Genomic DNA, 26,916 nt, shown 5'->3' with positions numbered 1-26,916 from the left:
ATTACTCATCAAAATATCTGAAAACTTTATATCGAGTTAACCCGACTGGATTTTTCGTTGAAAAATGGGGAAATAGTGGGTAAGTGTTTATATTAATAAAAATGATGGAATATTGGATATTACATATCATTTGGGAGTATGTGAAGATGTAATGTATTTTGCTCGCATTTCACTAAATAAAACCACAATGTTACATATGATAAACAAAACTTCTCAAAGAATGCTAACATAACACGATACAAATACATTGTATCATGGTACAAAATTATCTATTTTGTTACTGATAAACCTGATGCAAAAACGTTCTACGCAGAAGATGCTTGAATATTTGACTGACAACATATTTGTGGAGTTTCGTGGACATGTCTTTCAACAAAACATCGTTTAATATTCCAATAGGTACTCATTGTGCTTCTTCGATGGCTGATTTTTTTTCTCACATGAGGCAGAATTTCTTAGGAAACTTGTAACAATAAAAGACACAGGGAGGAGAAATCATTCAATTTCACCTTCAGGTAGATTGATGATGTCACCAATCCTTCCATCAATAATTATCTTTGTATGATATACTCACCTAAACATGAAATCAAGCAACCATGTTCTTCTCATTCTGCATCTGCTATTGGTATTCTGCTAATGATCAAGGTCTTCTCATTCTAACTCATATATTGATGTTCTCCGTTCTACTTGATTGTATGACAGGAAATATGAATTTCATATTACTATCATATATTTTTTCCCATCTTTGCAATATTATTCTTCGTTCTCCTACATATAGTGCACACATTTCTCAGCTTGTACGATATGCTAGAACTTCTACTGGGTATGGATTTGGAAAACATCATAGACTTCTATCTTTCAAGCTTCTTATTTAATGAATGTCTTATCTCAACATTCAAACGTCTTTATGACAGTTATCATGGTGACATAATATGACAAATCACCTAGGCAGATGACATATGTATGTTTCAACATCATTCGTCTTGTGTCGAAGGTCTGAATTTACTAATCAGATTGATATATGGCAGGTGCAACCGGTAGAGCAGGGTATTATCTCACGCAGTACATTATTCTGTATTACTGTACATATTGACCTATACTGTGCAAATGTACTTTCTATACACAAAGCAAACAACTGACAAGTACATCACACTACATAGTCAAATCAACACGAACAAGAGTGGACGCCTGTTCACCATATATTATTCTGAGTCATAATCAAATGGTTACCAAGACAAATGATATGTCATCTGAGATCAACAATCTTGTCATATTTAACCACAAGATCATTGTATCTACCAGAAACCTAAAGATAGTATACTATTCCATAGGTTTAATAGTTTAAATGAACCAACAATTTTCAGATTTTGCTATTACTCTATTAATATTTAAGATAAACGTAATAATTTACGACTTTTGGGTGTATATGTCATATTTTCTACAGGTACAGGGTATGCACTCAATTACACCAGCGAGCTGGCATTTATGGGTCTTTTTGTAACGAAGAACGAACATAGGAAGCAAGGAGTTAATAAAGCCGTGGTCAAGAAACTATTTCAACATGTTGGCGATCGTAATGTTGGATTAAATTCTGAAGGAAGCTACAGAAGTGAAGTGCACAATAAAATGGGATTTACCAGAAGCATCCTTCATATAGAATCCCGAACAAAATGAAGTCAGGTCACATCATCATATGCCAGTTAATTATTAAATTGATCACAATCTCGCTTCATACATTAATATAAAGCTATCATAGCACAGTGCATATATTGCGCTAATGCTACTCTTGCTTTTTAGTAATGTTTTTCTGTAGTCTTATTTTTATTTTATTTTATTTTATTTGAGATTTTAAAGTTGTCACATTTTGGTATTTAATTTATATTCGTGAGTGGATACACATAACATAGTGATACATTATACGTGAATGGGCGATGATGGCGTGTTGCCACTATCACATTGACTGTTGGAGCCACCTGGGACTATGGAATTAATTAACATGTGTGTAGTCGGGTACTTTTGCCAGAGGTTGTTGGAAAGGATACATTCTTGCTGTACGATTGTTGCCGTCGGTTTGGGTCGGCCGTAGTAATGTTCACTGTGAGTCGAGTCACAGTCGAAACTCTGGTTTTAAGTCATGGACAACCGTGTGGTGTGGGGCTCGCTTTGGAAACGACGTGGTACCGTGGTGTCAACAAAGACTACTTGGACACCGGGTAGAAGCTGACGTGTACATTGTGTTACTAGTCTGGTCTGCGTTCTAGTGAACTACTACGTAACTGGTGGTGTAACGGGAGCAGACTCGTAATGGAACGAGGAGTCTAGGTTCGAATCCTAGCAAAGCTGACGTGGAAGAAGTCACAAAGGAACCGGTATTATGGAAAGCCGTACGGGACCCTGCTGCGTCGATATAAATTGCATGGTAAAACATATAGCTTCAAAATTATGCTGCTTCTTCAACAAATATGCGATTTCCGATGTCTACGTTTACAAATTGGAGTAGTAGCAATCAGCACAAAACTTATTCACAGTCGTCGCTAATTAATTAGTAGTTGTCGCAAAGCGAGTTGTAGTAGTCGCGATTTAACGGGTGATGATTTGTGGAAGTCACTAACACACTACAGCGTATTTGTCGTTGATGCGGTTCCTTAATTTCTAGATGACGACATTTCATTTTCCAAGTTGACGAAGCAAACGAGTCCCCCCAGTAGACGACTCAACTTGCACTTTTCAAGTTGTCGACGCAAAACGAGACCCCCTAGTAGACTTTGCATTTTTCATTTCAAGTTGACGCAGACACATTTTTTCTAGTAGACGACGACGCATATAACATTCTCAAGTTGACGCAGACGCATTTCCAAGTAGACGACGACGCACATTGCATTTCCGCCCCCCCCCATCCGCCACTGTTACGTGCACACGATGACAAACCCGGAAGTGAGAATACTGACAGCGTTAAAACAACGTGCAAAAACCGTCGTTTTGTTTGTGATGTAAGCGGATGAGTTTTAATATAAAATGTCACGTTTTGTAAATTCAATAAAATTTTGTGCATTTCATTTATTAAAAATTATATTTACTACAACAAACGTATTGTTTTTGATTCAAAATAATGTTTTTATTTAATTAAGAAAATACTTGGTGCGGCGATATTTGTAATATTGTGCACCAACTATCCGTCGAATCGCAAATGTCAAAATGGCCTACAATGCATAAGACGTGTTTGCTCTTCAGACTTCATAGTATTCCGAACATGTCAGAAAAATACAGATCAACCAGAGGTTCAAAGTCGCAATTTACCCCCCCCCCCCCGGAATCCTGGGGATCAAACAACGGTCCGGTGTCATGATATGTAATCAACAAAGCATGTCAATTATGAACATATGGCAATTGACCCTGTATACACAGGAAGTCCTCATTATGCAAATTATGTAACCTTGTTTACTTATAGTTCTTTGGGGTTGCTAGAGACAGTGTCTTTGTCAATTACTAAACATAACACGGTGATAGAAGTGCATGACAATTGTTTGAAACTCACCATAGAGTAGTGAAGTAACAACAGGTTGAGCTGAAGGGGAAGAACTCCTGAGAACATATTTCAAAAAGTGAACTTGTTTACTTATAGTTTTTTGGAGTTGAATAAATCAGTTCTTAGTAGAAGTAGCTAGAGACAGTTTTTTTGTCAATTAACACCCGGGATCGTTAATTTTTAGAGGAAACACTTTTTTACTGCTTAAAATGGCGAGTTTTTACTTGGGCCTATTAAAAAGTGTATCGCTACCGCGTATTTGTGTTGCCTTTTTTTGTAGCTTAAGGGGTTGGCAATTTTTAATCATAGGTGGTGGCTGGAAAATTTCTTGAAACAAATAATTTGCGAGTTAGACATGATAGGGAAAGAAATGCATGAAAGAAGGAAATTCAAGATAAATAAAAAAGTACAGATAAGACAATATGAAAAGAGTATTGCATTGGTCATACGCTTCCATCTCCCTATATTTTAAATGTCCAACCCCTTATGTTGTGCTATTTAATATACATCTGAGATGAAAACTGCTATAATATACTTGTTATAGTTTTCAGCTCACCTGGGTCTGACTATTCTATTTATTCATTGTTTTAATGTCTATCAAATGATATTATTGAGAATCTAGCGGGCTATTTTATTATGGTGAATCCACATGAAAAAATGCACAATGATCTCTTAACCATGTATATTAACTACCCTGCCATCGGCAGTCCTTGGCCGCTAGTACGACGTCAAACTACTAGGACCTGAACAAATTAAACTAATAATGACTTTATGTCTTTTTATATGGCGAACATGTAAATAAACACATATGTTCCAGGCGCCCTACCCCCTTCAGCCCGCAAACAAAAAATTGACAAACCTAGCCCACGTCAACAGTAGCGCCCCTTACCGAATTTCTGGGTCCGCCAGTGTATATACGTAAGTGATCTCAAATTGTAGTGCAGCTATATTCATAAAAATAATTATTTTTATATTGATGCCATTAACTATTAGTAACTTTTCATTATAATTGAGAAGATAATTATGATAGAAACTTGAAAAGGGGAAATAGTAAATTATATTCTCACTCATTTGTGTGCTAAATTTCTGTTTTAATGCAGCTTTTTATATAGTTTAAAACTGTGTTAGTGAACTTTTCTATATTATATAAAGCCTAACTAGTTATAGCGAAACCTTTAGGCAGTTTCAAGGCATAACGTGTGACCATGGAGGTGGTGGTATGATCAACTTATAAAACATCTATCTTACGTGGTTACTCACGAATATTTTTGCAGATTCTTATTTGCTCAGTGACCTAAATAATTAGCATGCCACTGACAAAACAACCTTTAAATTTCCTCAAGTCACATTTCTTTGATTTATGACAAATATACGAGTTGGAGATCCATATACAAATATCAACCTCCAATAGTCTTCCATATCAAGACTGTTTCATTGGGCGGTTGCTACTATACACAGGTTTTATTTTATATAAATATTATTTCTGACTTGGTTTTTCTTAAAATTTTCTCTGTGAAGATTATCATCCGCACCCTAAGTTTTTAACTTAAATGTTGCGTTGATATCAATTTGAAAATACACTGTTTACCAGGAAAACGCGTCTGCGTCAACTTAAAAATGCAATGTGCGTCGTCGTCTACTTGGAAATGCGACTGCGTCAACTTGAAAATGCTAATGTGCGTCGTCGACTACTAGCAAAAATGCGTCTGCGTCAACTTGAAATGAAAAATGCAAAGTCTACTAGGGGGTCTCGTTTTGCGTCGACAACTTGAAAAGTGCAAGTTGAGTCGTCTACTGGGGGGACTCGTTTGCTTCGACAACTTGGAAAATGAAGTGTCGTCGTCTATAAATTAAGGAACCGCGTCAGCGACAAATACGCTGTAGTGGGTTAGTGACTTCTACAAATCATCACCCGTTAAATCGCGACTACTACAACTCGCTTTGCGACAACTACTAATTAATTATCGACGACTGTGAATAAGTTTTGCACTGATTGCTACTACTCCAATTTGTAAACGTAGACATCGGAAATCGCATATTTGTTGAAGAAGCAGCATAATTTTGAAGCTATATGTTTTACCATGCAATTTATATCGACGCAGCAGGGTCCCATACGGCTTTCCATACGGTATACACGCTGCAATGTCGTCACTCTAATAGTCGTGTAGAACAATTATTTGTAATATTGTGAGTTTTTTGGAACCAGTATGTATCATTTGTTTGTACGCTAGCGATATTGTTATTGTTAATTTAATGTAACCTTGGACTGTTGTGTTGTGTCGACCACGTACTCATTATATAGTATAGAATCATAATAGATGATAATTGAGGGTTAGTACCCAAAGCCAACCGTACAAGCCGGTAGGCTGGTTGGCGATCCGCTCCGCTCAAAAACAAGTTTTTGGCTGTTTCCATGGTGTGACATAAACGTGAAGCTAACGTCGGTTTATAACTAATACGAAGTTCGCAAACACCATTCAGTCTTTAGAAGTCACTTAGTTAATTACTAGGACCACATTCACTCTCCTAGTAGAGTGACTGTGCTAGGACGTATTCTGCTGTTACATTTATTATTTCCAACCGTTTTGCGATAGCATTTTCAAGAATGAAGCGTTTCCTGTAAATGCTGGAAAGCGAAATAACGAAATGGTAAATATTTACCTAAAGTACAGTGTGTTGACCTTCATAATACTAGTAATATACTTCATAATGCAAAACACTAGTCACGGTGAGGTATTTAAATATACGACTCCTCATCGAAAAATATGACCACAGTCCAGAATTTCAGACGGATATTAAGCAACCTAAGAGCATATCAGAAGCATTTACTCTAAAATATAAAAAAAAGAACTGCAGTCAAAAGTCAAGAATGCCAGCAAATAAAGAACTCTGTCCCACAATCCTTTGTGCGCGTTATTACGGACACGCGCAAAAAACTGTACCACGCTTGTCAAATCTGGGTCAAATATACAGTACGCTACTATCTTGCCACTTATTGTTTAGTAGTGGAGTGTTCGGTGACCATTGAATTAGCCCGTGATTCATATTATATGTGTATTAATTTATTCATCAATTTTCGTGACTGACAGTACTGCCCAAATTTTAGTCAAAAAAACGCAACTGGTGAAACGGAAGAGCATCGCCAGGCGATGGACGCGGGGCTCTTTGGCAACGACCGCATAGAGGTCAAAATACGCGTTCTATTTTTACGCGTTAAATTTGGCTCTTCCGTTTCGCCCCCTCCGGAATGTTCTGCTTTTGCAGCCTAATCGCAGGTTTTTCGAAAAACGTCGAAAAAACACAAGAATTTGTAGAAATGTTCCTGTTTTGGGCGGATTATTGATAGAGAATAATGTCTTTATTACAAAAATGCTGAAAAACCGTGAGTTGTTCCCTTAGTTATTTTTTTTTATTGGCGAAAAACTGCGAACTCGGCAAATTTGGTTGCACAACTTCCCTTTATCATATACACCCAGCTACACCGATGCCAGCTGACTGTGTACAAAACTGGTAGGAGGTAATACATTTGGGGCGAAAGTATTCAAAAATAAGTTTTTGGATGTTGCAATGGCAGTGGTGGGCCAGGATTTTTTTCCAATAGTGACGGCACGACCTACCTGTGAAGTATGAACAAACCCAGCTGAGCCGAAAAAATCACAGAGGAGTTAAAAGCCGTTGCTGGTGAAAAGTTACCCCAACTTTGGGGTCAAATTTCTCGGTAATGAAAACAGATATCAAAAATTCAAATAGTGACTTTGTGCCCACACTTAAGCTGAGTAGAATGAGCTATGTCTGAAGTGTTTTATCCCAAATTTGTAGGAGGAGATACATTTGGCGCGAAGCTATCCAAAAATCAGTTTTTTGGATGTTGCTATGGCAACGGTGGGCCAAAAAATTTTTTCAGATTTTTCCTAATAACTAGGGTGAAGGTGTGACCTACCTGCCAAGTTTGAACGAAATCGGCCAAGCCAAAAAAATCACAGAAGAAATCATAAGTGAAAACACTGGAAATGTACACACACAGACACACACACAAGCCGGTAGGCTGGTTGGCGATGCACTCCGCTCAAAAACAAGCAACATGTTTTTGGCTGTTTCCATGGTGTGACATAAACGTGAAGCTAACGTCGGTTTATAACTAATACGAAGTTCGCAAACATCATTCAGTCTTTAGAAGTCACTTAGTTTATTACTAGGACCACAGTCAATCTCCTAGTAGAGTGACTGTGCTAGAATGTATTCTGCTGTTACATTTATTATTTCCAACCGTTTTGCGATAGCATTTTCTAGAATGAAGCGTTTCCAGTAAATGCTGGAAAGCGAAATAATGAAATAACGAAATGATAAATATTTACCTAAAGTACAGTGTGTTGACCTTCATAATAATATACTTCGTAATGCAAAACACTAGTCACTGTGAGTTATTTAAATATACGACTCCTAATCGAAAAATATGACCACAGTCCAGAATTTCAGACGGATATTAAGCAATGTAAGAGCATATCAGAAGCATTTACTCTAAAATATAAAAAAGAACTGCAGTCAAAAGTCAAGAATGCCAGCAAATAAAGAACTCTGTTCCACAATCCTTTGTGCGCGTTATTATGGACACGCGCAAAAAACTGTACCACACTTGTCAAATCTGGGTCAAATATACAGTAAGCTACTATCTTGCCACAGATTGTTTAGTAGTGGAGTGTTCGGTGACCATTGAATTAGCTCGTGATTCATATTTTATGTGTATTAATTTATTCATCAATTTTCGTGACTGACAGTACTGCCCAAATTTTAGTCAAAAAAACGCAACTGGTGAAACGGAAGAGCATCGCCAGGCGATGGACGCGGGCTCTTTAGCAACGACTGCATAGAGGTCAAAATACGCGTTCTATTTTTACGCGTTAAATTTGGCTCTTCCGTTTCGCCCCCTCCGGAATGTTCTACTTTCGCAGCCTAATCGCAGGTTTTTCGAAAAACGTCGAAAAAACACAAGAATTAGTAGAAATGTTCCTGTTTTGGGCGGATTATTGATAGAGAATAATGTCTTTATTACAAAAATGCTGAAAACCCGTGAGTTGTTGCCTTAGTTATTTTTTTATTGGCGAAAAACTGCGAACTCGGCAAATTTGATTGCACAACTTCCCTTTTATCATATACACCCAGCGACACCGATGTGGCTGCCGTTGCCCGAGCAACCGAAACTTTGCTGCGTTCCCGCGCTTTGTTTAGCCTCGTTCACTTGTTGGCGTGCTATGTACACGTGAAAGACGTCTTCTTCCGAATTTTACTACAGGTTATACTAATAGGTACTGTAGTTTTGTTGTTTAGACTTGTTCCTGATTCTTTTAGTGCTCCCACTCGTTTATTTATCTCACTGCAGTTTTTGGTGTTGTGCGTGCTCTGTACGAGGATTGGGGCAGACGCCATTTTTCGCTTTCACTGGAAGTGAAACGCTCGTTTCACTGCATCTAGTTTTCGTCTTTTTCGCTGCCCAAGTATCGTTTATGCTGCCAACGAGGTAGGTAACGTTTGAGGAGTTACTAGAGAATTACTTAAGAAGACTTTTGTTATGTTTAGGCTTAATTTGGTAGCCTTATCGATTTAGTTGATTTACGTTGGCGTAGTTTACATGCCGAGTCGCCGTCAGTTGTGTAGTTGAGTTGACACTCATCTAAGATTCTCAGTCGTTTTCTATACGATTATGCAAGTCACATTCCATGTACAGTTTGTAATCTATTCGTATGAGCTCAGATTCATGTATAACTTTACCATATTCTGTGTGTACATGTACGATAGATTCGTCTAGTCTCACCACTAGGTGGCGCACTATGCTGTATATCATTGCCTATCTATTTGCATAGTAGCACTGGTACTTATTACAATACGAATACGCAAGTTCATGTTATTATTTTCTGAACGTATACTCTTGTATTTCACAGTTTTGACGGTGTTACAATCTTCTCAATATTGTTCGTCATAAATAAAGTGAAGGTTACATCAGTATTTTGCGTTGGTTACTGGGGCAGCTACAGTCAAAACTCGACAGTCAACAATTTCTGGTCGAAACTATAGTCATTGCTGTGAGGTCAAAGAAAGGAATTGCCTGCACTATCCACTGCATCGTATCGTATACTAAGCTGAACGTCCAGATGTCACTCGGATAGGTTTCGCTACTATCAAGACAATCAGTGGACACTCGAAAGCACTGTATACAGCAGATGGAGGATACAGCTATTCTTCAGAATACCGTTGACAACAGAAGACTGTTACATATAGACACAAGATTGCAAGATCCAGTACATTTGAACATTGTATGAAACATGCATGTTGTATATAACATTTGACATTTGTGTACACAAGCAGACAGTGAATGTCATTGATTTAATTATCAAACTTGAACTGTGTTGAACTGTGTTGGACATTGAGTTACTTGCTTGAATTCAGTATAGCTCTCAGGTGTCGCAGCCAATGAGAATTGTGATATAGAATAAGACTCAATCTGCATACTGAGGATACTCTGCATTTATAATTCAAATATTTGTTGAACTTGGTGTAATTTTAGTGTCATATTTAGGATCTGTGCTATTAGCAAGCTCGACATCTGTACTTGGCTTACTCTTGCGCACTGTGCTTTTCCATTGTAGTCGCGATTGTTTGTTTACCACACTCCCAGCCAAATAGTGAGCGTATCTGCCTTTTGAAATAGATTGTGAATTAGTGTTTAGTCAATTTTGATTCAATTTAACCATACAGTTTAATAGTCTCTTTTCAGATATGGCTGATGAGGCCATCACACCAACAGACATTAGTCCACATGACAATGAAGTGCCACCAGAGGCACAGATGGGATTGAGTGGAATTCCCGTTGAAAGTCAAACTGAGAAAGAGACAAGTCAACTGCGGAGGTCAGAAAGAACACGGAAACTTACAGAAAAAGCAATACAGTATAGAAGTGAAGTACTAACAGGTAAATTCTGGGAAAATCATTTTGATCTAATAACCATTATAGATAATGCACAAAAACTTGTAACTGAGCCAACCATAGACGAAGAGAAATTGACAGCAGTCAAATTGGATATTGAAAACTGCTTAAAAGTATTGCAAGATGTGGTTGAAGAGCATCTTTGTGTCCTGCCCGGCGAAGAGAGTACAGTGTTAGGAAAGGCTCTCGACAAGATTTCTGAAAGCTCCAGACAGGCCATCAATCAACTTGATAAAGCTCAAATAGTATTTAACAACAACAAAGACCTCATGTCAAGGTTGCATATCAAGCATGAGGGATCAAAAGCATCTTCAGTCTCCAGATATTCCAAAGCTTCAAGCAGTTCATACCGACGTCGAGAAGCCGCAGCAGAGGCAGCTGCCTTGAAAACTAAGTTGGAAGCCCAAATACTCCTTAACAAGAAACAAGAAATGATAGAACAAATTGAGTTTGAAGAAAACCAAAGAAGTTTGGAAGAAAAACGAAGGAGTTTACAAACTGAAAGGAAAATGTCTAATTTGAGACGGGAATTAGAAGAACAGAAACTAGCTGCCGAGTTGAAGGCAGAAGAAGCAAGACTGAAAGTGTATAGCGATGAAGATGACTCTGATTCAATTCGCAGCACATCTCAACTGTCAAAGAAAGTGCCTGATCTTAAGCACTTGTTCACAAGTCCAACTGTAAATAAGGAAATGGTACCTCCTGAGAAATGTGCTCCTCCAACGCCATACACCAAGAACATGAACACAGACACTCAAGCTCACCTACCATCTTCAGAGTTGACAGCAGAAATATTTGCCCGGACAATTGCTATGAGTCGTCTACCTACTCCTGAACCACAAGTCTTTACTGGAGACCCACTTCAATACCCAGATTGGATATCGTCATTCACCACCTTGATCGGAAGTAGAGGCATTCCACAGGGTGAGAAAATTCATTATCTGAAACGTTATTTAGGAGGCCAGGCAAGGGAGGCAGTGAGTGGATTCTTTCTTCTACGGAGCCAAAATGCCTTTGAGGAAGCAAAATGTGTTCTTGAAAAGAGATTTGGCAATCCCTTCGTCATTGCGGAAGCCTTCAGATCAAAGCTTGATTTGTGGCAAAAGATTCAAACCAGGGACAAAACAGGTTTACGAAGATATGCAGACTTTCTACAACAGTGTGTTGTGGCTGCTACTGAAATCCGAGAACTCCATATACTTGATGACATGAGAGAGAACAGGAGATTAGTATCTAAACTACCAGAATGGTTAGGTCATAGGTGGAATCGTCTTATTGCTAGAAAAAAAAGAGAGCGTGGATGTTACCCGTTGTTTCGAGACTTCGCTACCTTTGTTATGGAGGAGTCAGAAATATTAAATGATCCTGTTGTAGTTTTTGAACCAAAGCAATTTAATGCAATGGAACCAGATGGTAATCATACTTACAGGAAGTCGAATAATTACTCTCGTTCGCAACCTTCGAAAAGGTCATTAGCAACTACGGTTCAAACAGTTGATAAATCAAATGAATGCATATTCTGTGATAAGGGAAATCACACTGTTCAAGATTGTCGAAACTTTTCCCGAAGAACCATGGACGAAAGAAGAGACTTTATAATGAAGAAAGGCCTCTGTTTTGGTTGTTTTGGAGAAGGCCACATGTCAAGACAGTGCACCAACAGGTGTGAGTGCAAGGTTTGCCATAAGAAACACCCTACTAGTTTACATGACAGAGATAAATACTCTAAATCAGGTAACAAGACATCTGAAACCCATGAGATTGAACAAAAAGAAGCTACCTGCCACAAAGTGTTAAGCGGTAACAAAGAATCAGTTTCCTCCATGGTAGTGCCAGTATGGGTATCGTGCAAGGAAAACCCAGGCAGTGAGATGCTGGTCTATGCTCTGCTCGACACTATGTCAGATGTCACATTTATATTGGACCAGATCGGGGAGGACCTACAAGCACACTCTAGCCCAGCAAAGCTACGTTTGTCAACGATGACTTCAAAGGGAGACCTTGTAGAAAGTCATAAATATGAAAATCTTGTGGTGAGAGGATTTAACTCTACTTCAGGGATTCCTCTTCCAACAACATATTCCAGAGATCATATCCCACTGGACAGGTCCCACATCCCAACACCTGAAACTGCTCGTGAATGGTCTCACCTTTGTAGGATTGCAGATCTGCTGACTCCTAAGCAGGACTGCCCAGTTGGTTTGTTAATTGGATACAACTGCCCAAGTGCTTTAGCACCCCAGAATTGCGTCTTAGGTAGTGGCAACCAACCATATGGTGTAGAAACTAAACTCGGTTGGAGCATTGTTGGTGGATCTCAGACTCAACTTTCAGAGGAATTCGATACATTTGGTCACACCCACACGGTTGTTAGCAGAACCATACATGCCCCCATCAAGCCTGACGAGCAATCAAACATGATGTATGTATATAAGACTCCAATCAAAGAAGTCACCATTGCTGATTTGCTGAGTATCGTAGAAAGAGACTTCAGAGATGAAGATTATAAGACTATGTCTCAAGAAGACATGAAGTTTATAGAAATCGTATCAAATAGTATTCGGCAGAGAGAAGATGGGTATTATGAGATGCCGCTACCATTTAGGAATGGAAAACCTCCACAGTTACCAAATAATCGTCAAGCAGCCATGCATCGTGCCATAGGCTTGTTGAAACAATTCCAGAGAAAACCAGAATATCAAAATCATTACACCACTTTCATGAGAGAGATACTAAAGAGAGGTGATGCAGTAATGGTCCCACATGATGAGCCACTGACATCAACACCATGGTATATACCTCATCATGGAGTATACCATCCCAGAAAACCAAATAAAGTAAGAGTTGTCTTTGATTGCAGCGCTCGTTACCAGGGTTCAAGCTTGAATGACCACCTTTTGTCAGGTCCAGACTTGATCAACCCCTTAATTGGAGTACTCTGCAGGTTTCGTGAACACCCAATTGCCTTGACATGTGATGTGGAGAAAATGTTCCATCAGTTTCGTGTGAAGCCCGAACACCAAGACTTTCTCAGGTTTTTGTGGTGGGAAGACGAAGACTTCACACAACCCCCAGTTGACTTTAGGATGAAAGTCCATTTGTTTGGAGCTGTTTCATCGCCAGCATGTGCGAACTTCGGCTTAAAACAACTTGCCAAGGACTACAAGCACATTGGAGAGAACGCTTCAGAATTCTTGAAAAACAACTTCTATGTTGATGATGGGTTGAAGTCGGAACAAAGTGTAGAAGCTATGAAGGATATCATTCACAATGCTGTTGAGATCTGTGAAAAAGGTAACTTGCGGCTACACAAAATTAGTTGTAATAATTCTGAGGTAATGTTAAGTCTTCCAGAGTCCGAAAGAGCGACTATAACACAGACTGACCTTGAACCCAGTCAGAAGAGTTTTTCGCCAGAGAAGGTTTTAGGTATACAGTGGTGCATCGAATCAGATACCTTTTGTTTTAAGTTGACATTAAAGGATCACCCCTTGACTCGTCGTGGGATTCTAGCAACAGTTGCCTCAATTTACGACCCCTTAGGTCTTATTTCGCCTTTAGTCTTAGTTGGGAAGATGATACTTCAAAGAATGTGCCAGGACAGATCAGATTGGGATGACCCATTGCCAGATGATCTTCGTCCAGATTGGGAACGCTGGAAAGCCGAGCTGTTGAAACTGAGTGAGATCAAAATTCCGCGATGCTTCATTCCAGATGGTTTGGGTCAAGCAGTCTCAGTACAACTTCACCACTTTTCTGACGCATCGTTTTCTGGTTATGGACAATGTTCATATGTGCGTCTGAAGACCACAGATGAAAAGGTACACTGTGCCTTAGTCATGGCGAAGGCCAGAGTTGCCCCATTGAAGCCTGTAACTATACCTAGACTGGAATTACAAGCTGCAACAATTTCAGCAAAGGTTTCTAAGGTTCTCGAGACAGAAATGGGCTATAAAGACATGTCACATCATTTTTGGACGGATTCCAAGGTAGTCTTGGGATATATAAAGAATGATACAAAGAGACTCAAGATGTTTGTCGCGAACAGGGTTCAACGAATTAGAGAAGTTTCCCAGCCAGCACAGTGGAAATATGTTCCAACCACTGATAACCCTGCAGATCATGCCACACGTGGTCTAACAGCTGATGAAATCGCCAAATCCAACTGGCTTACAGGCCCTAAGTTTTTGTGGGAAACGGAGGCTTCACCTCAGACTGCAGACATTGACTTGGAAATCCCACCAGATGATGTAGAGGTCAAACCAACAGTTGTACATATTGTACAGAGAATGAAGTTCACTAGCTTCACAGAGAGGATGAGCAGATTTTCTAGCTATTCAAAGGCAGTGACAGCAGTGGCAGTCATTGTTGAATGTTCACTTAAGAAACGGGGAAAGCTATTCTCCAAAATACAGGTTAGAAACTTAGCAGAGACAAACCTTATCAGAGTTATACAGCAAGAAGCATTCAAAGACAGTATACAGAATCTCCAGAAGAGATACACTTCTAGTCGTAGAGTAGATCCTCTAAAGAACCTGGACCCCTTTCTCGATGAGAATGGTTTGCTACGGGTGGGAGGCAGATTGAAAAGGTCAGCCTTCTTATATGGAGTGAAGCATCCAATTTTGTTGCCAAAGAGAAACCATTTCTCAACATTGGTTGCAAGTCATTATCATGACCGCATAGGTCATCAAGGTCGAGGCATGACTATCAACGAGATTCGGAATCATGGATACTGGATTGTTGGGTGTCGTTCAACAGTGTCGTCCCTGATCCAAAACTGTGTTACGTGCAAAAAACTGAGAGGAAGAAGAGTGACACAAAAAATGGCAAACCTCCCAGAAGACAGGACAGAACCCTCTCCACCATTTACCCACTGTGGACTGGACTGTTTTGGACCGTTTATGATCAAAGAAGGACGAAAGGAGCTGAAGAGGTATGGGTTAATCTTCACGTGTCTCGCATCAAGAGCTGTTCATATTGAGGTCTTAGATGATATGTCTACGGATTCGTTCATCAATGCATTGAGATGCCTTATTGCCATTCGAGGAAAGGTCCTCATGATTCGCTGTGACCAAGGAACCAACTTTGTTGGTGCGAGTCATGAATTGAAGGAGAATCTTAACAAGTTAAACATTGATAGTATCGCAAGAAAACTTCTCCCCCAAAATTGTGAGTTCTTATTTAACACTCCTTCATCAAGCCACATGGGCGGAGTATGGGAGAGGCAGATCCGGACTATCAGAAGTGTCTTAGATGGAATCCTGATCCAGAATGGAACCCAGCTGAACACATCAGCTTTGCGTACATTCCTGTATGAGACAATGGCCATAATCAACAGCAGACCACTGACGGTGGATGATTTGGAAGACCCTAATGGACTCCTTCCTCTATCGCCAAACAATATTCTCACAATGAAGTCTGGAATTGTCACCCCTCCACCTCCTGGAGATTTTGTGAGGGAAGATATATATGCGAGAAAGAGGTGGCGCAGAGTCCAATATCTTGCTAATCTGTTCTGGACAAGGTGGGAAAAAGAATATTTGTACAATCTTCAGTCAAGGAAAACCTGGCAAGGTACCAAAGAAAATACCAGAGTTGGTGATATAGTTATGCTAAAGGACGAGAACATCTTTCGCTCTGATTGGAGATTAGCTAAAGTGGTAGAGACCTATCCCTCTAGTGATGGTCTTGTGAGAAAGGTAAAGCTACTAATGGCCACTCCGAACTTAGATAAAACAGGTAAGCCAGTTTACAATAGAACATTTTTAGACCGTCCAATTCATAAGCTGATTCTTTTCATTTCCTGTCATGAAGGATTGAAATGATGTTACTTCTTCTACTGAGTAGACACAGTAGTTGACCATGATCGTTTACATGTTTTACATTGATAAAGCGATATTTGTTTATTCCGAATACCTCCTCTTTTTAGAAATCATCTTGGATGATTTGGGTGGGAGTGTGGCTGCCGTTGCCCGAGCAACCGAAACTTTGCTGCGTTCCCGCGCTTTGTTTAGCCTCGTTCACTTGTTGGCGTGCTATGTACACGTGAAAGACGTCTTCTTCCGAATTTTACTACAGGTTATACTAATAGGTACTGTAGTTTTGTTGTTTAGACTTGTTCCTGATTCTTTTAGTGCTCCCACTCGTTTATTTATCTCACTGCAGTTTTTGGTGTTGTGCGTGCTCTGTACGAGGATTGGGGCAGACGCCATTTTTCGCTTTCACTGGAAGTGAAACGCTCGTTTCACTGCATCTAGTTTTCGTCTTTTTCGCTGCCCAAGTATCGTTTATGCTGCCAACGAGGTAGGTAACGTTTGAGGAGTTACTAGAGAATTACTTAAGAAGACTTTTGTTATGTTTAGGCTTAATTTGGTAGCCTTATCGATTTAGTTGATTTACGTTGGCGTAGTTTACATGCCGAGTCGCCGTCAGTTGTGTAGTTGAGTTGACACTCATCTAAGATTCTCAGTCGTTTTCTATACGATTATGCAAGTCACATTCCATGTACAGTTTGTAATCTATTCGTATGAGCTCAGATTCATGTATAACTTTACCATATTCTGTGTGTACATGTACGATAGATTCGTCTAGTCTCACCACTAGGTGGCGCACTATGCTGTATATCATTGCCTATCTATTTGCATAGTAGCACTGGTACTTATTACAATACGAATACGCAAGTTCATGTTATTATTTTCTGAACGTATACTCTTGTATTTCACAGTTTTGACGGTGTTACAATCTTCTCAATATTGTTCGTCATAAATAAAGTGAAGGTTACATCAGTATTTTGCGTTGGTTACTGGGGCAGCTACAACCGATGCCAGCTGACTGTGTACAAAACTGGTAGGAGGTAATACATTTGGGGCGAAAGTAATCAAAAATCAGTTTTTGGATGTTGCAATGACAGTGGTGGGCCAGGATTTTTTTTCCAATTAGTGACGGCACGACCTACCTGTGAAGTATGAACAAAACCAGCCGAGCCGTTGCTGGTGAAAAGTTACCCCAACTTTGGGGTCAAATTTCTCGGTAATGAAAACAGATATCAAAAATTCAAATAGTAACTTTGTGCCCACACTCAAGCTGAGTAGAATGAGCTAGGTCTGAAGTGTTTTATCACAAATTTGTAGGAGGAGATACATTTGGCGCGAAGCTATCCAAAAATCAGTCTTTTGGCTGTTAATATGGCAACGGTGGGCCAAAAATTTTTTTCAGATTTTTCCTTATTACTAGGGTGAAGGTGTGACCTACCTGCCAAGTTTGAAAGAAATCGGCCAAGCCAAAAAAATCACAGAAGAAATCATACGTGAAAACACTGGGAATGTACACACACAGACACACAAAACGACAAAAGTGATTATAAGGGCAATCCTAGCGGAGCGGATCGCCAACAAAACAAGCCGGTAGGCTGGTTGGCGATCCGCTCTGCTCAAAAACAAGTAATATGTTTTTGACTGTTTCCATGGTGACATAAACGTGAAGCTAACGTCGGTTTATAACTAGTACGAAGTTCGCAAACACCATTTCAGTCTTTAGAAGTCACTTAGTTTATTACTAGGACTACAGTCACTCTACTAGTAGAATGACTGAGCTAGGACGTATTCTGCTGTTACATTTATTATTTCCAACCGTTTTGCGATAGGATTTTCTAGAATGAAGCGTTTCCTGTAAATGCTGGAAAGCGAAATAATGAAATAACTAAATGGTAAATATTTACCTAAAGCACCATGTGTTAACCTTCATAATAATATACTTCATAATGCAAAACACTAGTCACGGTGAGTTATTTAAATATACGACTCCTAATCGAAAAATATGACCACAGTCCAGAATTTCAGACGGATATTAAGCAACCCAAGAGGACTCACAATCCTTTCTGCGCGTTATTACGGACTCGCGCAAAAAACTGTACCACGCTTGTCAAATCTGGGTCAAATATACAGTACGCTACTATCTTGCCACAGATTGTTTATTAGTAGTGGAGTGTTCGGTGACCATTGAATTAGCCCGTGATTCATATTTTATGTGTATTAATTTATTCATCAATTGTTGTGACTGACAGTACTGCAAAATTTTTGGTCAAAAAAACGCAACTGGTGAAACGGAAGAGCATCGCCAGGCATGGACGCAGGGCTCTTTGGCAACGACCGCATAGAGGTCAAAATACGCGTTCTATTTTTACGTGTTAAATTTGGCTCTTCCGTTTCGCCCCCTCCGGAATGTTCTACTTTCGCAGCCTAATCGCAGGTTTTTCGAAAAACGTTGTTGCCTTATTTATTTTTTTATTGGCGAAAAACTGTGAACTCGGCAAATTTGGTTGCACAACTTCCCTTTATCATTACCGATGCCAGCTGACTGTGTACAAAACTGGTAGGAGGTAATACATTTGGGGCGAAAGTATTCAAAAATCAGTTTTTGGATGTTGTAATGGCAGTGGTGGGCCAGGATTTTTTTCCAATTAGTGACGGCACGAACAAAACCAGTCGAGCCGAAAAAATCACAGAGGAGTTAAAAGCCGTTGCTGGTGAAAAGTTACCCCAACTTTGGGGTCAAATTTCTCGGTAATGAAAACAGATATCAAAAATTCAAATAGTAACTTTGTGCCCACACTCAAGCTGAGTAGAATGAGCTATGTCTGAAGTGTTTTATCCCAAATTTGTAGGAGGAGACACATTTGGCGCGAAGCTATCCAAAAACCAGTTTTTTGGCTGTTGCTATGGCAACGGTGGGCCAAAAAAATTTTTCTGACTTTTCCTAATATCTAGGGTGAAGGTGTGACCTACCTGCCAAGTTAGAACGAAATCGGCCAAGCCAAAAAAATCACAGAAGAAATCATACGTGAAAACACTGGAAATGTACACACACAGACACACACACACACAAAACGACAAAAGTGATTATAAGGGCAATCCTAGCGGAGCGGATCGCCAACAAAAGTGATTATAAGGGCAATCCTAGCGGAGCGGATCGCCAATAATTAAAATCATAATAACTATTGTTATACTGTTTCTTCTGAAGTATGTATGCTAACTATAGTGCTGTCTAATTGAGTATTTCCACGAATTATGAAATACATTTATTTTCCTTTATTTGTCAAAAGCTATTACATAACTGTTTGATATTGACCAGCGCGTGTCTTGCTTCTCACGTGATTTTGTGTGTCACTGAGACATTTTCGTAGACGATAAAGAGATGGGTTTCGGATGTTTTTTTACACTTGTTGATCACTCTGGTCTGGGATTGGCTACATCTGGTATAGGATTGAACACATTTAGTTTATGATTGATCACAATGGTCTAGGATTGGCTGCATTTGGTATAGGATTGAACACATTTAGTTTATGATTGATCACAATGGTCTAGGATTGGCTGAATTTGGTATAGGATTGAACACAATTAGTTTATGATTGATCACAGTGGTCTAGGATTGGCTGCATTTGGTATAGGATTGAACACATTTAGTTTATGATTGATCACAGTGGTCTAGGATTGGCTGCATCTGGTATAGGATTGAACACATTTAGTATATGATTGATCACAATGGTCTAGGATTGGCTGCATTTGGTATAGGATTGAACACATTTAGTATATGATTGATCACAATGGTATAGGATTGGCTGAATTTGGTATAGGATTGAACACATTTAGTTTATGATTGATCACAGTGGTCTAGGATTGGCTGCATCTGGTATAGGATTGAACACATTTAGTATATGATTGATCACAATGGTCTAGGATTGGCTGCATTTGGTATAGGATTGAACACATTTAGTATATGATTGATCACAATGGTCTAGGATTGGCTGCATCTTGTATAGGATTGAACACATTTAGTATATGATTGATCACAGTGGTCTAGGATTGGCTGCATCTGGTATAGGATTGAACACATTTAGTATATGATTGATCACAATGGTCTAGGATTGGCTGCATCTTGTATAGGATTGAACACATTTAGTATATGATTGATCACAATGGTCTAGGATTGGCTGCATCTGGTATAGGATTGAACACATTTAGTATATGATTGATCACAATGGTCTAGGATTGGCTGCATCTTGTATAGGATTGAACACATTTAGTATATGATTGATCACAATGGTCTAGGATTGGCTGCATCTGGTATAGGATTGAACACATTTAGTATATGATTGATCACAATGGTCTAGGATTGGCTGCATCTTGTATAGGATTGAACACATTTAGTATATGATTGATCACAATGGTCTAGGATTGGCTGCATCTGGTATAGGATTGAACACATTCAGTATATGATTGATCACAGTGGTCTAGGATTGGCTGCATGTGGTATAGGATTGAACAAATTTAGTATATGATTGATCACAATGGTATAGGATTGGCTGAATTTGGTATAGGATTGAACACATTTAGTATATGATTGATCACAGTGGTCTAGGATTGGCTGCATCTTGTATAGGATTGAACACATTTAGTATATGATTGATCACAATGGTCTAGAATTGGCTGCATCTTGTATAGGATTGAACACATTTAGTATATGATTGATCACAATGGTCTAGAATTGGCTGCATCTGGTATAGGATTGAACACATTTAGTATATGATTGATCACAATGGTCTAGGATTGGCTGCATCTGGTATAGGATTGAACACATTTAGTATATGATTGATCACAATGGTCTAGAATTGGCTGCATCTGGTATAGGATTGAACACATTTAGTATATGATTGATCACAATGGTCTAGGATTGGCTGCATCTTGTATAGGATTGAACACATTTAGTATATGATTGATCACAATGGTCTAGGATTGGCTGCATCTGGTATAGGATTGAACACATTTAGTATATGATTGATCACAATGGTCTAGGATTGGCTGCATCTGGTATAGGATTGAACACATTTAGTATATGATTGATCACAATGGTCTAGAATTGGCTGCATCTGGTATAGGATTGAACACATTTAGTTTATGATTGATCACAGTGGTCTAGGATTGGCTGCATCTTGTATAGGATTGAACACATTTAGTTTATGATTGATCACAATGGTCTAGAATTGGCTGCATCTGGTATAGGATTGAACACATTTAGTTTATGATTGATCACAGTGGTCTAGAATTGGCTGCATCTGGTATAGGATTGAACACATTTAGTATATGATTGATCACAATGGTCTAGAATTGGCTGCATCTGGTATAGGATTGAACACATTTAGTATATGATTGATCACAATGGTCTAGGATTGGCTGCATCTTGTATAGGATTGAACACATTTAGTATATGATTGATCACAATGGTCTAGAATTGGCTGCATGTGGTATAGGATTGAACACATTTAGTTTATGATTGATCACAGTGGTCTAGGATTGGCTGCATCTTGTATAGGATTGAACACATTTAGTATATGATTGATCACAATGGTCTAGGATTGGCTGCATCTTGTATAGGATTGAACACATTTAGTATATGATTGATCACAATGGTCTAGAATTGGCTGCATCTGGTATAGGATTGAACACATTTAGTATATGATTGATCACAGTGGTCTAGGATTGGCTGCATCTTGTATAGGATTGAACACATTTAGTATATGATTGATCACAATGGTCTAGGATTGGCTGCATTTGGTATAGGATTGAACACATTTAGTTTATGATTGATCACAGTGGTCTAGGATTGGCTGCATCTTGTATAGGATTGAACACATTTAGTATATGATTGATCACAATGGTCTAGAATTGGCTGCATGTGGTATAGGATTGAACACATTTAGTTTATGATTGATCACAGTGGTCTAGGATTGGCTGCATCTTGTATAGGATTGAACACATTTAGTATATGATTGATCACAATGGTCTAGGATTGGCTGCATCTTGTATAGGATTGAACACATTTAGTATATGATTGATCACAATGGTCTAGAATTGGCTGCATCTGGTATAGGATTGAACACATTTAGTATATGATTGATCACAATGGTCTAGGATTGGCTGCATGTGGTATAGGATTGAACACATTTAGTATATGATTGATCACAGTGGTCTAGGATTGGCTGCATCTGGTATAGGATTGAACACATTTAGTATATGATTGATCACAATGGTCTAGAATTGGCTGCATCTGGTATAGGATTGAACACATTTAGTATATGATTGATCACAGTGGTCTAGGATTGGCTGCATGTGGTATAGGATTGAACACATTTAGTATATGATTGATCACAATGGTCTAGGATTGGCTGCATGTGGTATAGGATTGAACACATTTAGTATATGATTGATCACAATGGTCTAGGATTGGCTGCATCTGGTATACGATTGAACACATTCAGTATATGATTGATCACAATGATCTAGGATTGTCTGCATTTGGTAGGGATAAGGGGGAGGATCGCATTTTTTTGTGCATTGCAAGCCTCATGACAACACAGTAAATGTAGCCGAGATTTTATGCAAAGTGGTTGACTGTGTTCCTCAACAAACACCTATTCTTATTATTCATTCGGCAGTTGTATTTACATTGAATGACATGTTAAAAACTTAAGTTATAGTCAGAGCTATGATGAAGACCCACTGTCTTATGATTCTAATAATGAATCATTAGACAGTAGAAATGAAAGTTTCCAGCCGATACTATACACCAGATCTGGGAGGGAAAAAAAACAAGTTACTGGAACAGAAATTTCTTTGGCGATTAGCACTGGGGAGTAAAATATTCATGTACGAGTACTGCTGGACTAAAACACACAAATTTATTGTAGTGTAATATTATGATATAATATGTGTTTACAGTACCAATAGCCACTGTTTGTTTACATGTATTTCAGCAGATTGTTATTAATATGCAAATGCAACTTTACACCACATTACTTAATAACCTGATTATTCAAATGTGTGCTTTAAAATGTAATTACCTTAAGCCAAGATTATGAATAATATTTTATCCAGCAGTGTTGTAGCTAGCACCTTTCTACTATAAAGGTACAACCAGTTACCTATGGTTCTCCTGAAATGTTTGGCAGACGTTTCTTTCCCACCCACCCTTCCCTTCACAGTATATTTGGCTTTCTTTGTTTATAATCCTTTTAGTGTAGATTTTATAATATGATTGTAGAATTTTTTTCACAGGAATATATTTACTCCAAGCTAGTAGAAACTTTTGTTGGCATAGTGGCTGTGCTGGCATGCAGCCACAAGCCTACCTATTTAACACGTCATTGTCAATGCCATAGTCCCCGTTGGAATTAGCGGAAATGCTATTCATTTCAAAAATAAAGTTGTGAACCAAAGGGATAGTTATTAATTTAGGGTGAATAAATGGCTGGTCTAGTATCAACAGAAATTTGATGTATTAAATTACTCTTCCAAAATCGAAATATATGGTCAGAAATTAAACAGGATAAAGCTATTTATGCATTTTTGTATCCAAAATGAATTTTCTTTGTCTGGGCTCATGTACAGAGATATAGTAATCTGGTCAAAAAGCAAGATTACAGGCAGTCAACCATCTTTGATACGATTGTGAAACTAATTGTCATGGTCATGTATCATAACATGTATATTTTGAGAAGAAACAAAATGTCAGCAATACATTTTGAAAAAACAAGTCTAGATGACTGCCATTTTGAATTCGAACATGAAACAAATCATCCAGGACATGTATTTCAACATAAACAATGTTTGTATCAAATTTGAACAAAAATCGACAAATCCTGTCGAAGAAACCCAATTTTTCAAAAAAAAGATGGATTCTGGTCGGTCATCTTTGGGCTTATTATGGAACAAACTGATATATACATATATTTCTATATTTATGATGTATGTGCCAAACATGAATGAAAATGTTCTAAAAGCCTTGGTCATGTAGTTGTATGGTCAAAAAGCAAGACGGCCACCAGTCTGCTATCTTTAATCCTATTGTAAAATTCGTGGACATGTAATCTACAATGTACAATGCATGTACCAAATGTTAACAAAAACTAACAAAGCATGCATAAAATACCACATTTTCAAAAAACAAAGTGGCTGCCAGCCGGCCATCTTTGATCCAATCCTCAAACGAATCGACATAGACATGTATCTTAAGATGTATAATGTGTGTACTGAATTTGAACAAAACTGACAAAGCATGCATTAGATACCACATTTTCAAAAAATAAATGGCTGCCAGTCAGACATATTGGATTGAATCAGTAAACCACTGCATGTGCATATGTCCCAGGTAAAGTATGAACAGATTGGGTCCACAGGGTTCTGAAATATGACTCTGGACGGAAAGACGGCCAGAGACCGAATTATAAGTACTCGTTTCGAACTTTGTGTTTACAATCCAATTAATCGTATCAATGGACAAATACATTAAGCAATCATAACAAATTACCAATTGCCTGATTACTCAGTCAATTAATCACCCACCATCCAACCAACCAAAAAAAGATTATTATCGTTTGAAGAGAGAAATTACATCTTTGAAACCAGAACGTTCAGAAGGAAGAATGAATTTAAAATCCTCTGCATCATAACTCTTTAACATCGGTAGATCTAGGAACTCCTCTTTAAAATTATGCATAACATAAGCCCACACGTGCTCTCGTCTCACAGGCTTGGTTGACAACTCCACATCTATTTTTCGTCGCAGGTACCATCTTGGATGGTCCTCCAGGTAATCGCATGACGTCAACTTGTTATCATCTACGTCATAAAGTTCGCCTTGTATCTCCTACAGTCGATGAGAATTAAAAAAGAGAGTGTCAGCGATATATGCTGCGTGAAAAACACTGCCCATGGAGATTCGCTACCCTTTAAAGAATATCACGTCTCTCCTGAGATGATGAAAATGATACAATACAGTAGAGTGTCTTTGACGTTTTAGAGGACTGATTTATCACAACTGTTTCCACGGGCAATCGTGTATACTAAAATGTTGCTCGGTGTCATTGTATGGGCCAATAACATATAAAGTCTTATCGATGTACTTGTTGATGCTTCTAGAAACTGGCATTACATATGTTAACAGGTTTTTAATGAAAAATTGTGACTGTGACTATGTAAACTGTTCTTAGATTTGTCAATTTGCTTGTCATTTCATGAGAAAATATGGATGAGTTACCCTTAACAAAAATAATGCTAAAAATATTATATAATGTTTTCGTATTATAGGGTACAAATGTATGTAGTTAGCAATTGCAAACAATTTGGTTCTGAGAATAAAATAAAAATAAAAACAGTTCAATATAAAACATTATCCATGCAATATCTCGGCGTTTTTCACGAGGTATTCACAGCGGTGACTACATTGTTGTTTACCTGGCCATGCCCAATCTTGTCCAATATTACCGGGATGTTAAGGGCAGAAGCCACTACCAATGGCCAGCGATCTACGCTCCGAGCTTTGCCAATATAGATGGCTGTGCCGTTATACGGGTTTGTAATCAGATTATGATTCGGTTGCCCCTTCTTCAATGTTCCATATACGAATATACGATGTAGGATACCGTCCCCGGTGTCCGCCATGGTGCTGAATGTGGGATACGTATTGCATAGACAATGGGTGTAGAGAATTGTGTCCCCTGGTCAAAGGTCACGTGCACCTTTGTAATCTCTATGACCCACATGTTCAGATAATAAACGGATTATATTTTATTAAAAAATCAAGCCTATTTCATAAATCATAAAAAACACATTGTTGATAGACTGTCAGTTCCATCATCCGATTAGATCATTTGGAAATCATCTATTCCTTATTTTTAAAATTAATCACTGCGCACACCTTGACGTTTTTCACACGCATTCGATATGTCCACGCCAAAGAAATCATGATCCAAATTTGTTTTGACATTTTACGTTTGTCACGTTTTACGAAACTGTCGCCAGCTTGAGTTAAAGTTAGTACATTACCGAGATGGCATACGTTAAAGATACGTTATATATTATGTAAACGACTAAACAATTCTAGTATATTGTCAGGGGTAAATTCTTCTTCTCTCGGGGTTCTCCACACGTGCCAGGGGGAAATCTCGTCTCGTCTCTCTATCTCGTCCCCTTGAGGTACGGGATCGGGAAAGTCACTTTAACTTTACAGTCAAATAAGGCACACACAACGAAATACGTTTCAGCTCTCGTCTTAGTCGGTCAATCGAGCACTCTATAAGACACAACGCCCTGGGGAAAAAATCCCCAAGACTCTCACAAGGCTGAACCAAGACTCGCCCAAGACTGGACTGCCTCAAGGCTCGCCCCTGGACTGGACTCTCGACTGCGTCTGTCGTGGAGTATTCGCCAAGACCAACTCAAACTCTCTTTATCCATTTTCAAAACTCTAACCAATTACAAAACAGTAAAAGGACTCTAGGGCGTAACCTTCAATCATAAAGCCAATCAAACTAAGTACTGAATACGTCATATCTTTTGATTAATCGTTCACTACA

General features: G+C 38.7%; 1 protein-coding gene, 1 long non-coding RNA gene and 1 pseudogene across 2 annotated transcripts; 2 read left to right on the top strand and 1 right to left on the bottom strand.

The window, feature by feature from the left end:
- Positions 1-8,704: 8,704 nt before the first annotated feature.
- Positions 8,705-9,524, top strand: LOC146740241 (uncharacterized). The gene is made up of 2 exons (XR_014929974.1): positions 8,705-9,041; positions 9,463-9,524. It is a non-coding gene; the product is annotated as an uncharacterized LOC146740241 (long non-coding RNA).
- A 773-nt stretch (positions 9,525-10,297) lies between these two features.
- LOC146740240 (uncharacterized) lies at positions 10,298-16,333 on the top strand. Its single transcript, XM_085501774.1, has one exon. The coding sequence runs from the start codon at positions 10,298-10,300 to the stop codon at positions 16,331-16,333; it is 6,036 nt and encodes a 2,011-aa protein (XP_085357900.1).
- An 8,596-nt stretch (positions 16,334-24,929) lies between these two features.
- LOC102809797 (putative gamma-glutamylcyclotransferase CG2811 pseudogene) lies at positions 24,930-26,002 on the bottom strand (annotated as a pseudogene).
- Between the last annotated feature and the right edge of the window lie 914 nt (positions 26,003-26,916).

The sequence above is a fragment of the Saccoglossus kowalevskii genome, chromosome 7, assembly GCF_978046115.1.
Source record: "Saccoglossus kowalevskii chromosome 7, keSacKowa6.1, whole genome shotgun sequence".
Taxonomy (NCBI): domain Eukaryota; kingdom Metazoa; phylum Hemichordata; class Enteropneusta; family Harrimaniidae; genus Saccoglossus; species Saccoglossus kowalevskii.
The sequence above is the reverse complement of the archived record's forward strand: the minus strand, read 5'-3'. Positions and strand labels throughout refer to the sequence as shown.

Bases quoted from the DNA above. Each gene is read 5' to 3' on its own strand.
- LOC146740240 (XM_085501774.1), top strand. From the start codon at position 10,298: ATGGCTGATGAGGCCATCACACCAACAGACATTAGTCCACATGACAAT.